At 44.5% G+C, this 14691-nt stretch overlaps 1 protein-coding gene across 6 annotated transcripts in view; it reads left to right on the top strand.

The window, feature by feature from the left end:
* Positions 1-14691, top strand: part of nbeaa (neurobeachin a) — a 988762-nt gene that overhangs the window by 287263 nt on the left and 686808 nt on the right. For all 6 annotated transcript variants that reach the window (XM_068033481.1, XM_068033479.1, XM_068033480.1 and 3 more), the window contains exon 23: positions 9458-9675. In XM_068033481.1, the coding sequence (XP_067889582.1) occupies positions 9458-9675 (218 nt within the window). The remainder of the gene's footprint in view (positions 1-9457; positions 9676-14691) is intronic.

Raw genomic sequence — 14691 nt, 5'->3', positions numbered from 1 at the left:
GTGGGACTCCAGTTTCTCGCCCTCAAACTGAATTTGCATTTCTAGCATTCTATGATCACTCTTCCCTAGAGGATCCTTAACTATGAGATCATTAATTAATCCAGCCTCATTACTTAATACCAAATCTAGAATAGCCTGCTCTCTTGTTGGTTCCACAACATATTGCTCCAAAAAACAATCTAATACATTCAATGAACTCTCCCTCGAGGCTACCCTTGCCAATTTGATTAATCCAATCTATATGCATGTTAAAATCACCCATGGTTATTGCTGTACCTTTCTTACAAGCCCCCAGTATTTCCTGGTTTATACTGTGCCCCACTGCGGAACTACTATTTGGGGACCTATAGATTACTCCCATCAGGAACTTCTTGCCCTTGCTATTTCTTGTTTCGACCCAGAATGATTCTACTTCTTGATCTCCAGTGTCTATATCATTTCTCATTACAGCACTGATCTTTTCCTTTTACTAACAAAGCTACACCACCTCCTTTTCCTTCCTGCCTATCCTTCCGAAATACTGAGTACCCTTGGATATTCAATTCCCAAATCTGGTTTCCCTGCAATCACGTCTCAGTAATCGCCACTAAATCATACCTATTCGTCTCTATTTGTGCTGTTAACTCATTAATTTTATTCCGAACGCTTCGTGCATTCAGATACAAAGCCTTTAAGTTTGTTCTGTTATCAAAATTCCCTACTCTTGCACGATTCCTTGGTGTAATATGACATTCACAAGTTCTGTCCCTACCTTTTATTTTCTGGTAACAATCAGCCTCATCACTAACCTGCACTCCTACCTTCTCCTTTAACTTTGACTTCCTAATTTTCTGTGCAACTGAACCCTCCCCCCCACTATTTAGTTTAAAGCCCTATCTATAGTCCTAGTTATGCGATTCGCCAGGACTCTGGTCCCAGCATGATTCAGGTGGAGCCCGTCCCATCGGAACAGCTCCCTCCTTCCCCAGTACTGGTGCCAATGTCTCATGAATTCAAACCCATTACTCCCACACCAATCTTTGAGCCACGCATTTACCTCTTTAATCTTATTGACCCTGTGCCAATTAGCTCGTGGCTCAGGTAGCAATCTGGAGATTATTACCTTTTTGGTTCTGCTTTTTAATTTAGTCCCTAGCTGCTCATATTCCCTCAGCAGAACCTCTATCCTTGTTCTACCTATATCGTTGGTACTTACCTGGACCACGACAACTGGATCTTTCCCCTCCCGCTCCAAGTTCCTCTGCACCCCAGATGAGATATCCTGAACCCTGGCACCAGGTAGGCAACACAGCCTTCGGGACTCTCGATCCTGGCCACAGAGAACAGTGTCAGTGCCTCTAACTATACAATCCCCGGTTACGACTACATTTCTTTTTTCTCCCCCCACTTGAATGGCTCCCTGTACCACGGTCAGTTTGCTCATCCTCCCTACAGTCCCTGCTCTCGTCACAAAGGGAGCAAGAATCTCGAACCTGTTGGACAAGAACAAGGGCTGAGGCTCCTGCAGCACTACCTCCTGGATCCCTCTACCTGCCTCACTCATAGTCACACCCTCCTGTCCCTGACCACTGGCCGAATTCAAGGTAGTTAATCTAAGGGATGTGACTGTCTCCTGAAATACAACGTCCAGGTAACTCTCCACCTCCCTGATGTGTCGCAGTGTCCGAAGTTCAGACTCCAGCTCATCAACTCTGAGCCGGAGCTCCTCGAGCAGCCAACACTTGTTACAGATGTGGTCACTAGGAACCACAATGGGGTCCACCAGCTCCGACATCATGCAGGTACAACACATCGCCTGGCCCTGCATCTGTATTTTATTTAATTAGATTTTAATTTTTTTTTTAAATTTCCGGCTCTTCTTTAGTTTTTAATCTGTAAAATATTTCTCCTATTCACCTTTAATCTAAAATCAACTTATAATGGTTAATTCAAATTAGCAGTTAACTACCAACCAATGAACTTACGGTTTTCCTGTGATGTCACTTTGTTTTTTTTCACTCTGTTTTTACTCCCTTAAATTACCCAAAAATTAGATTATTTACAATAGGAACCTTGATTCCCTAAAAAGAAATCTACCTTCTATATAGAAAACAAATTGTAGACCTTTCTCTTTGCTTTAGTTACTTAATAAGCTATTTAGAGTTATTTCCTAACAGCTGTTACTCACCAACCAATCACCTTGCAGCTTTCCTGTGATGTCAATGTTGACTTTTCAAAACTCCGGCACTCGCTGAGTGAACTCTCTCTCTCTCTCTCTCTCTCTCTCTCCCAGTCTATTTGTGCCCCGGCTCCGCCCTCGCTGTTTACTGCTCTCTGACTGAACACTCTGTCTCTCTCTCTCTCTCTCCCGGTCTCTTTGTGCCCCGGCTCCACGCTCGCTGTTTCCCGCTTGCTGAGTGAACTCTCTGTCTCTCTCCCGGTCTCTTTGTGCCCCTGCTCTGCTCTTGCAGTTTCCCGCTCTCTGAGGCAGGGCCATGAGGTTGCAGATTGAGGTCGAATACAGTTCTGAGGCTGCTGGCGGCCCAGAGTCTCCCATGGATGCCTTTTTTTAAGCTGTGAGATTTGTTCTAAATCTATCCCATTGAGCACCGTGGTAGTGCCATACAGCACAATGCAGGGTGTCTTCAGTGTAGAGATGGGCCTACACCTCCACAAGGGCTGTGCAGTGTTTCCTCTTACCAATACTGTAATGGACAGAAACATCTGCGACAGGTAGATTGGTGAGGACAAGTTCAAGTAAGTTTCTCCCTTGCATCGGTTCTCTCACCACCTGCTGCGAGCCCAGTTTGGCATCTCTCTCCTTCAGGACTCAGCCAGCAGTGCAACTGAGCCACTCTTGGTGATGGACATTGAGATCCCCCACCCAGAGTACATTTTGTGCCCTTACTACCCTCAGTGCTCCTTCCAACTGCTGTTCAACATGGAAGAGTACTGATTCATCAGCTGAGGGAGGGTGGTAGTGGTAATCCCGAATGAGGTTTCCTTTAGTCATGTTTGACCTGATACCTTGAGGCTTTATGGGGTCGGAGTCAATGTTGTGGACTCCCAGGGCCACTTCCTCCCGACTGTATACCATTGTGCCGTTACTCTGGTGAGTCTGCCCTGCTGTTGGCTAGGGTGGTGATAGAGTTGTCTGGACATTGGCTGATAGGTGTGATTCTGTGAGTATGACTATGGTCATGCTCTTGCTTGATTAGCCTGTGGAACAGCTCTCCCAATGTTGGCACAAGTCCGCAGGTGTTAGAAGAACATTGCAGGATCTAATGGGCTGTATTTCCCTTTGTTGTATCAGAATTCAATGTGTAGGTCGATGCTGAGTGGTCCATCTGGTTCTATTCTAATTGCAATACTTTTGTAGGTTTTGATACAACTGAATGGTTAAACTGGTTTCACTAAAGTTATCTATGAAGTGCTGACCACCCTCGGGAAGCAACCAACAACTTGCTTAAAATCACCATCTTTACCCACTTTGTAGCTTGCACTCTTGACTAAAAATAAGGTGGTACACATATTTGTTGGAGTGACAAAGGGAGACTGCCTTTGACAGATAATTTATTATATCAGTCATTGTGTAAGAATTAGATTTTTCCTAATTTCCTTTCCAACCTTCCCATTTAGAAAGGATGATGGCAGCAAGGATGAGAGAAAATACATCCTCCCGATGGATTTTAGGTGATATAAGCAGTTACTTGAGAAAAAAGTAATTTCCCTAACCAGATTATCATAGAGTCATGGAATGGTTACAGCATAGAAGGAGGCCATTCATCCCATTGTGCCTGTACCAGCTCTCTGCAATTTCAACTCACTTAGTCCCACTCCCCTGCCTTTTCCCTGAAGCCCTGCAAATTTTTTCTCTTCAGATAATTATCCAATTCTCTTTAGAAAGCCACAATTGAATCTGCCTCCACGACACTCTCAGGCAGTGTTCATCTTTTTGTGGATCTGTGTTTCTTACTCCTGCTCACCTCTTGTCACATTATCATTGCATCATTCCAGCATTTCTTTCACTGTTTCCAGTCAGACACACGCAAACATACTTAATCTGTTAATCATGGTTTAAATTGCATATTTAATTGATACAATTGCTACATCGACTACAAGTTTTTTGGGATAATATCAGTAATAAAACAGCAACCCATCTTAAAAGTCCTGTTTTCCTGTTTATGGATTCATACTGTTGGTCCGTCTTTATAATTGCATATCTATTTCCACAAAAATTATGTTGAAACCTCAATCAGAACTATTAGTTGTGAAGGGCACATCAAAAACATTTGAATCATCAAATCCAAACATGCAAATTCAAAAGGAAAATTGGTAGGCTTCACATAGCCACACAGAAAAAAATTGCAACGCATCTTCTGAGACCAATAAGAATTTCAGTCCTATTTCTTGCCGTTTAGCCAATTGCTTAGACAGATAAATTTGTTTACATTTTTGGGAGATTATGCTGCTTGCTTCTTATATCTGATCTGACTTAAAGTGAGAAAAGATGCTCACATGGCACTGTTGGCATTGCTAAGTACCTAAGTGCCAGCTTTTGTGACTACCAATATGTTTTACCGCCGTTACAAAGGACAATTTTCCCACTTCTAACGTCCAAAGCAATGTTGGTTGACTTTGTTCTTTGGTATTCGTCCTCTGCCCGAAGAGGAAGTTTATTTTTTTTTTGATGGTTCAGCTTCGATAGTCTGAGCATCAGGCTGCCAGCCTTGAGACTTCTGACAACAGTAAGCTAAGAATTAGATTCCACACCTTGTCCGTCTCAGATTTTGGAAGGCACTTTAGATTCTTAACCTTGCGTTCAGCACTGTCGCTAGTTTTAACCACATAAGATGAGTGCATTCTTTACATTTAGTTAAATCTGCAATGAAAGAGTTTGTTAAACTGAACAACAAATTTAGATTAGAGATACAGCACTGAAACAGGCCCTTCAGCCTACCGAGTCTGTGCCGAACATCAACCACCCATTTATACTAATCCTACACTAATCCCATATTCCTACCAAACATCCCCACCTATCCCTATATTTCCCTACCACCTACCTATACTAGTGACAATTTATAATGGCCAATTTACCTATCAACCTGCAAGTCTTTTGGCTTGTGGGAGGAAACCGGAGCACCCGGAGAAAACCCACGCAGACACAGGGAGAACTTGCAAACTCCACACAGGCAGTACCCGGAATCGAACCCGGGTCCCTGGAGCTGTGAGGCTGCGGTGCTAACCACTGCGCCACTGTGCCGCCCAAATGCTGGATAATTACCTGAGACAGCCATAAACACAAAAATAAATAGCAAAATGTGGGTAAAACCACAAAACAGAACGCATACAGCTTTCTTCCCTAGTAGCTTGGCCAGGTACCTATGTGGTACTTCCAGTGTTTTGGAGTTTGTTCAACTTCAGCGGAAGTGGGCAATGCTAGATTCTGTTTCTGATAGTGGATGTGATAGTGAATCTATATCTAAGCAGTTGCTGAACCATCTGAAATGTAAAGTCCGATCTAGTTGAAACAATTGGTACAAGAGATTCTTGTTTCTGTCTTTTTGCAAGCTGTTGTCATGCAGACCCCCACCTGCCAAGAATGAGGCATATTAATTTTGTCATATGGACATTGATTTTTAGACTGTTGATGGAGGGAAGAAATGACTTCTTTGAAGATCACCAGACACTGGGCTGGAAGGATTCTTTTTCTTTTGGGCCTCCTTATCTCGAGAGACAATGGATACGCGCCTGGAGGTGGTCAGTGGTTTGTGAAGCAGCGCCTGGAGTGGCTATAAAGGCCAATTCTGGAGTGACAGGCTCTTCCACAGGTGCTGCAGAGAAATTTGTTTGTTGGGGCTGTTGCACAGTTGGCTCTCCCCTTGCGCCTCTGTCTTTTTTCCTGCCAACTACTAAGTCTCTTCGACTCGCCACAATTTAGCCCTGTCTTTATGGCTGCCCGCCAGCTCTGGCGAATGCTGGCAACTGACTCCCACGACTTGTGATCAATGTCACACGATTTCATGTCGCGTTTGCAGACGTCTTTATAACGGAGACATGGACGGCCGGTGGGTCTGATACCAGTGGCGAGCTCGCTGTACAATGTGTCTTTGGGGATCCTGCCATCTTCCATGCGGCTCACATGGCCAAGCCATCTCAAGCGCCGCTGACTCAGTAGTGTGTATAAGCTGGGGGTGTTGGCCGCTTCAAGGACTTCTGTGTTGGAGATATAGTCCTGCCACCTGATGCCAAGTATTCTCCGAAGGCAGCGAAGATGGAATGAATTGAGACGTCGCTCTTGGCTGGCATACGTTGTCCAGGCCTCGCTGCCGTAGAGCAAGGTACTGAGGACACAGGCCTGATACACTCGGACTTTTGTGTTCCGTGTCAGTGCGCCATTTTCCCACACTCTCTTGGCTGGAAGGATATTTGCATATTAAAAGACGCTGCTTGTGGAGACAAAGGGCTATTCCCAGCTCCAACTAACCCAAATGGATTTTGATCACCAGACATTGAAGGTGTAAGGAAGCGCATTCCAGGCCCTGCTAAAATGATTCAATCCACAGAGCTAGGACTGGTTAAACCAGTTGGTCACATGAGTGACTGGCTGGTCCAGGTTTTTTTGAACTAACCACAGGACAGTTTAAATTGAGAAGGCAGTGTGCAACTGAGGCTGGAGCAAGGAAGCCTCTCTCTCTCTCTCTCTTTCTCCCAAGCCACCGGACCCACAGAAGACATGTAAACCTTAAGAGAGAAAAGACTCCTGCATCAAAACAAGTTGAAGCGTGAACAGGGCCCAACGAATTACAAGACTTAACAGCAACCAAAGACTCCACACTGAACTTAAAAGACTGTAACTACCAGATATTGCCTCAAAATTTTCCCCTTTATTCCTTCTACTTTTTCTGTCTCTATCTACGTGTGTATTTATCGCGTATGCATGCTAGCGTCATCGCGTCGCATATTCGTAGTTGTTAACCGGATTAGAGTTAAGATGAATAAACTTCTGTCTTTCTTGTTTAAATCTAAGGAAACCTGTTTGATTTCTTTGCCTTACAATCGGTGCAGTGAACAAAGATTCACCAAGGGATAGCTAAAAAGTGTTTTAAAATTAAACCCTGTTACGGTTAAACCAGGCAAAGGCTGAGAGGGAACCCCCTAGACGCTTCTCACCTGGTCGTAACACTGTTGTATTTCCAATTCTGTGCTATTAGCTGGTACCTGTTTGAAATGGCACACTAGTGTTCTAAAAGAAACGTGTTGCATGCATTTCAGCAGTGTCTCTGTTCGATATGTTTATTGTTGCCACAAAAGACTATAATGCCCAACCAGAATCAATCACGTGTTCTGTGATTCCACCTTCGGTATTGGATGAGCAAAATTTTCTTCCAATTAAATATTTTGAAGTCTGAAGCCATTGTCTTTGGCCCTGCCACTTAAATATGGCTGAATCCCTGAATAGAAAGCCATAATCTGTATAATATGGTATTATGGTCTTATTATGGCCTGCAGAGTCTCATCGACAGGTTTGCGGCTGCCTGCAATGAGTTTGGCCTAACCATCAGCCTCAAGAAAACGAACATCATGGGGCAGGACGTCAGAAATGTTCCAGCCATCAATATTGGCGACCACGCTCTGGAAGTGGTTCAAGAGTTCACCTACCTAGGCTCAACTATCACCAGTATATTGTCTCTCGATGCAGAAATCAACAAGCGCATGGGAAAGGCTTCCACTGCTATGTACAGACTGGCCAAGAGAGTGTGGGAAAATGGCGCACTGACACGGAACACAAAAGTCCGAGTGTATCAAGCCTGTGTCCTCAGTACCTTGCTCTATGGCAGCGAGGCCTGGACAACGTATGTCAGCCAAGAGCGACGTCTCAATTCATTCCATCTTCACTGCCTCTGGAGAATACTTGGCATCAGGTGGCAGGACCATATCTCCAACACAGATGTCCTCGAGGCGGCCAACATCCCCAGCTTATACACACTACTGAGTCAGCGGCGCTTGAGATAGCTTGGCCATGTGAGCTGCATGGAAGATGGCAGGATCCCCAAAGACACATTGTACAGCGAGCTCGCCACTGGTATCAGACCCACCAGCCGTCCGTGTCTCCGCTTTAAAGACGTCTGCAAACGCGACATGAAGTCCTGTGACATTGATCACAAGTCATGGCAGTCAGTTGCCAGCGTTCGTCAGTGCTGGCGGGCAGCCATAAAGGCGGGGCTAAAGTGTGACGAGTCGAAGAGACTTAGCAGTTGGCGGGAAAAAAGACAGAGGCGCAAGGGGAGAGCCAACTGTGTAACAGCCCCGACAACCAATCTTATCTGCAGCGCCTGTGGAAGAGCCTGTCACTCTAGAATTGGCCTTTATAGCCACTCCAGGCGCTGCTCCACACACCATTGACCACCTCCAGGCGCTTACCCATTGTCTCTCGAGATAAGGAGGCCAAAGAAGAGGTCTTATTGTTATAAAACAGCATATTACCTGCCTTGCCAGGAGTAATGCCACTGGAGATCTACCAATAACATCACAAATTGTTTAATTTTTTTTTATTTGTTCTTGGGATATGAGTGTTGATGGCAAGGCCAACCTTTATTGCCATCTCTCATTGCCCTTGAGACATCTTGAACCACTGCAGTCCTTGTGGTGTAGGTGCGCCCAGACTGCTGTTAGGGAGGATGTTCCAGGATTTTGACCCAGCAACAGTGAAGGAATGGTGATATAAGTTCCAAGTCAGAATGGTGTGTAACTTGGAGGAGAACTTGGAGGGAGCCTTGTGGTGATGTTCCCATGCGTCTGCTGCCCTTGGTTCTTCTTTGTGGTAGAGGTTGAGGGTTTGGAAGGTGCTTTCATAGGAGGCTGGCAAGTTGCTGATGGACACACACTTGTGGACACACGGCTTACATTTTACTAGCTTGACTCTTAATTTAATTGGCAGCATGTCACTACTTTTTGTTGGATATTCTGTTAGTTTGTAGATTTTCAAATTATGGCAATTTAATTTGAATTTTGAGGGAGCCTTTATGACATATTGCCTGTCTAATAAATTATAATGCATGAAATACATGTGGCTGTCTGCATTAACAAAGAAATGTAGCAAATTCTATCTCAGTTTAATTTTATAATTTAATTAAAATTTATGTCGAAATGAACTTCAATAACCAAATTTAGTTCAAATTGAACAGTAAACCACAAGTTATTTTTAGAGCTGGCATGTTTTAGGTTTTATGTTTTAAATTTTATTTGCTATAATGAAATATTTTATACATTAGATGTACCCTGTTGCTCTTTCCTACCTAGTCTTTTTTTGTTCCTAATTTTTATTTTATTTCTGTCATGATGTAATCTATTTGGTATTTAATTTTTTTTAAATTACCTTATAAACATTTTGCCTCGCAAGTCCTTCCATCTATTGTGGAGGATGTTGAAAAATCTGAAGATTTGTTATGTTAATTGCATCATTTTTAATTTATAGGCTGTTCAGGGACGAGGAGGTGGGCTACAAGAAAGAGACCTTCGTGTTGATCTTGGTTTCCGAGGAATGCCAATGACTGAGGAGCAGCGCCGACAGTTCAGTCCAGGACCACGCACTACCATGTTTCGCATCCCTGAATTTAAGTGGTCCCCCATGCACCAGCGTCTGCTGACAGACCTGCTTTTCGCTTTGGAAACAGATGTACATGTTTGGCGGAGGTGATGAAACATTCGTATTTTCTTTACAAGTAGATTTCAAAAGCAACATAGAAAAGAAAGAAATGTATAAAGTGCTGGTGGTATCCTTAATATGTCACAAAATGCTTCACAACTTTTCAAGTTTACTGTTGTTATTTAGGCAAATGCAGCAGCCAATTTGCACACAGTAAAGGCCCATAAAATAGCAAAGGAATGACTGACCAGTTAGATTGTGTTGGTGGTGTTGGTTGACACAGGGAAAACTTACCGTTGTGCTTCAAAAAAAAAAAGCCCCAAAGGATCTTTTACATCTATCTGAAAAGTCAGTCGGAACCTTGGTTTAAGTCTCATTTGAAAAATGGTACCTCTGACATTGTGGCCAGGATTTTCTCAATGGGGGTAAGTCCCGACGTCAGGGCCATATGTGCGTCCTGAGCTGCATGGGTAGTCAGTGGCACCGCGGTGGCAGTCTTCCTGGCAGTGGCCTCGTAATTGGCCGCCGCCGGGCCTGCCATACAATTAAGGGCAGCAGGCTGGCCTGCCACACTGCTGGCATTACCAGGAGCGATGGCTGCTGTTGAGGCTATCAGGAAAAGGCAAGGGCGCCTCCATTTTTTTTATCTGCCGAGATCAGGCAGGCAGGTCCCCGGCGATCGGACGAGAAATCCCTCCAGTCGTGGCATCAGGGCTGGAGGAGCAGTCTTTGCTGCTGGGGATGCACGCCTGGGGCTATGAAACCTCTGGATGTGATGGCCCCCTCCTCCACCCCAGTGGAAGGCCACCTCCATGCACTTGGAGGCCTCTTCACGCGGAAGGGGGTCATTCCATCACCGGCAAAATGCTGGCGGCCCGGGAAGATGGCCCTCAATTGGGTCTTGAATTGGCTGGCTGCCTCTGGTCAGCGGGCAGCCAGGCCGCTGGTAAAGTGATCCTGCAGTGGGACTTCATTGGGGAGCCCTCCCGACATGGCTGCCCAGCATTTTACCTCCTAGACCACAACCCGGGGCCTGTGAAATCTCGCCCTATAGCTCTCCCTCAGTACTGCACTAGATTAGGTGTTCTACTCAGGCAAGAGTATTACCACTGAGTAAAATTGATGAAAAGTGGCGAAATTGTTAGGATTAGCTGCTCTAAATCATTAATTTTTTTTGGGTTAATCACATAAATGGAATTAATTCTGTCAGTGTAACTGACATTTTAAACTTCAACATTTTCATTATAATATATATTGTGAATTTGGAACATTTGGTTCCATTCTTATCTATCTAATTGTAGCCAGAGAATCATTTGCAATGATTTCCCTTCCTGTTTCCAAACCTCTGGTGTCCCCCAGGGATCTATCCTTGGCCCCCTCCTATTTCCCAACTACATGCTGCCTCGGCAACATAATCCAAAAGCCCAGCGTTGGTTTTCACATGTATGCTGACGACACTTACCTCTACCTCAGCGCCACTTCTCACGACTGCTCCACTGTTGCTAAATTATCAGACTGCTTATCTGACATCCAGTACTGAAATTTCCTCCAATTAAATATTGGGAAGACTGAAGCCGTTGTTTATAGTCCCTGTTCCAAACTCCGTTCCCTATTTACCGATTTCATCCCTCTCCCTGTAAACAGTCTAATTTAGCCAGTCTGTTCGCAACCTTGGCATCACATCTGACCCTGAGATGAGGGTCCACCCTCATATTCGTGCCATTAATAAGACTGCCTATTTCCACCTCCAGAAAGCCCCCATCTCAACTCATCTGCTGCTGATTCCCTCATTCATGCCTTTGTTACCTCTAAGCTTGACTATTCCAATGCAGTCCTTGCTGGTTTCCCGCATTCTACTCTTCATAAACTTGAGGTCATCGAAAACTCTGCTGCCCGTGTCTTAACTTGCACTAAGTCCCATTCCCCTATCACCCCTGTGCTTGCTGACCGACATTGGCTCCCGGTCAAGCAACGTCTTGATTTTAACATTTTCATTCTTGTTTTTAAATCCCTCTAAGGCCTCACCCTCCTTATCTCTGTAATCTCCTCCAGCCCCAGAGCCCTCCAAGATCTGCAATCCTCTAATTCTGGCCTCTTATGCATCCCTGATTTTAATTGTTCTACCATTGGTGGCCTGGTCACGCCTTCAGTCGTTTCGGTTCCAAGCTCTAGAATACCCTTTAAGACATTCCTTAAAACGTAACCTTTCTGACCAAGTTTTTGTGGCTCAATGTCATACTTTGTTTTAAAATGCTCCTTAGAAGCACCTTGTTATGGTTTATTACGTTAAAGGTCTATATAAATATAAGCTGTTGTATTTTTCTCACATTCAGACCTTTTTTCGCTGACATAGCGGGTGCCAGTGCTAATTACCTTTGAATTTGAATGTTGCCTGCACTGAAGGCTGAACAACTTGCATATAACTTTGAGTAAAATCTACATTTGTTTGACAAATAAAACTAACAATACATAATGCAAGTATTAATAAGGAAATCAGCTGTATTGCGCTTAAAGATCTTTCATAAAAGATGACCTGAATTCCAAATTTATCAGTTAGATGAAAGAGATATGATCAATTCTTGACATTGTAAGACCATTCCTTGGTGGAACAGGATCACAAAGTATTTCAATCCATAAACTTGATGGTTAAACTTATGAGGACTGATATTCCACCTTCATGCTGGTGGTGGGATGCCTCACCCACAGCCAGTGCAAATCAGGAAATTGTGACCGTGCTTCTCATGATTCAGTGTCCATTTAAAATGAATAGATGGAAAACGATCAGCAATTTTTTGATGCATGCTGCCAGTATGCCAAGCAGTTACTGAGCAGTGCGAAGTCAGGCAATTACCCCTGTGGTCTTAACTACTCTGCAGGAAGATGGAAGGGAATGAGCAGTACAAGAAGGGAATCAGTAAATGGGGAGTGTGTGGATGTGGATCATTCTACCATCTTCCAACAACATAACGTAGGTCTACCCACACATCCTGTCTGCACAACTTTACTTTCCGTCATATTTTGCGTTAATTTTTTCTTATTTCCCATATCAACATTTGTAATGGGGTATTCCCATGTAAGCTCATTGCTCTGTGCAATTTGGCCACTAAATTCCGACAAGTAGCTCAAAATGCTTTCTGAAATCTGTCACTTTTTTCCTCAGAAACTGAAATTTCTAATGTCCAAATACAGATTTAAACAATTGAATAAGGGTTTAAACAATTATATATTTCACAGTAACATCATTAAATGTGGTTCAATGAGGAGTGGAATGTGGAAAATTAAATGTGGAAAATTGCTCAGGTATGTTCTGTATACAGAAAGAAGGACAAATCCATCCCGGTCAATTACCGCCCTACCATTCTACTCTCGATCATCAGTAAAGTGATGGAAGGGGTCATTGACAGTGCTATCAAGCGGTACTTGCCCAGCAATAACCTGCTCGCTGAGGCTCAGTTTGGGTTCCGCCAGGGCCACTCAGCTCCTGACCTCATTACAGCCTTGCACCAAACATGCACTCAAGAGGTGAGGTGAGAGTGACTGCCCTTGACATCAAGGCAGCATTTGACCAAGTATGACATCACGGAGCCCGAGAAAAACGAGTCAATGGGAATCGGGGGAAAACTCTCTGCTGATTGGAATCATACCTAGCACAAAGGAAGATGGTCATGGTTGTTGGAGGTCAATTATTTCAGTCCCAGGACATCACTGCAGTTCCTCAAAGTAGTGTCCGAGGCCCAACCATCTTCAGCTGCTTCATCAATGACTTTCCCTCCACCATAAGGTCCGAAGTGGGGATCTTCACTGATGATTGCAGAATGTTCAGCACCATTCGTGACTTCTCAGATACTGAAGTAGCCCATGTCCATATGCAGCAAGACCTGGACAACATCCAGGCTTGGGCTGATAAGTAGCAAGTAACATTCGCGCCACACAAGTGCCAGGCAATGACCATCTCAAACAAGAGAGAATCTAACCATCTCCCCTTGACATTCAATGGCATTACCATTGCTGAATCCCCCACTATCAACATCCTGGGGGTTGCCATTGACTAGACTGAACTGAACTGGACCAACCACATAAATGCTATGGCTACAAGAACAGGTCAGAGGCTGGGAATTCTGTGGTGTGTAACTCACCTCCTGACTCCCCAAAGCCTGTCCACCATCTACAAGGCACAAGTCAGGAGTGTAATGGTATACTCTTCACTCGCTTTGATGGGTACAGCTCCAACAACACTCAAGAAGCACGACACCATCTAGGACAAAGCAGCCGCTTGATTGGTACCCTATCCACCACCTTCAACATTCACTCCCTCCACCACCAACGAACAATTGCAGCAGTGTGTACCATATACAAGGTGTTCTGCAGCAAGGCTCCTTCGACGGCACCTTCCAAACCCATGACCTCTACCACCTAGAAGGACAAAGGCAGCAGATGCATGGGGACACCATAACCTGTAAGTTCCCCTCCAAGCCACACACCGTTCTGACTTGGAACTATATCACTGTTTCTTCACTGTCCCTGGGTTCTAACAGCACTGTTGGTGTACCTACACCCCAAGGACAGCAGCGGTTCAAGAAGGCAGCTCACCACCACCTTCTAAAGGGGCATTCGGGATGGGCAATACATTTTAGCCTAGCCAGTGACACCCATATCCCACGAACAAATGAAAACAAAGAGTGCAGGAGGGCATGCCAAGAGCAACACGAGACATACCTAAAAATGAGGTGTCAGTCTGGTGAAGCTACAACATAGACTACATGCATGCCAAACAGCAGAAGTATCATATGATAGACAGGGCTAAGAGATCCCACAACTAACGAATCAGATTTAAGCTCTGCAGTTCTGCCAGATCCAGTTGTGAATGGTGGTGGACAATTAAACAACTAACGAGAAGGAGGCTCCACAAATATCTCGATCCTCAACAGTGAGGGAGCCCAGCAAGTCAGTGCAAATGATCAGCACAATAGACAAAGTTGAAGTATTTGCATCCATCTTCAGCCAGAAGTGCTGAGTGGATGATTCATCCTCCTGAGGTCCCCAGTGTCACAGATGCTGGTTTT

Source organism: Heterodontus francisci, chromosome 6 (genome assembly GCF_036365525.1).
Source record: "Heterodontus francisci isolate sHetFra1 chromosome 6, sHetFra1.hap1, whole genome shotgun sequence".
Lineage (NCBI taxonomy): Eukaryota > Metazoa > Chordata > Chondrichthyes > Heterodontiformes > Heterodontidae > Heterodontus > Heterodontus francisci.
Note: the sequence above shows the minus strand (reverse complement) of the source record. Positions and strands in the feature narration are given on the sequence as shown.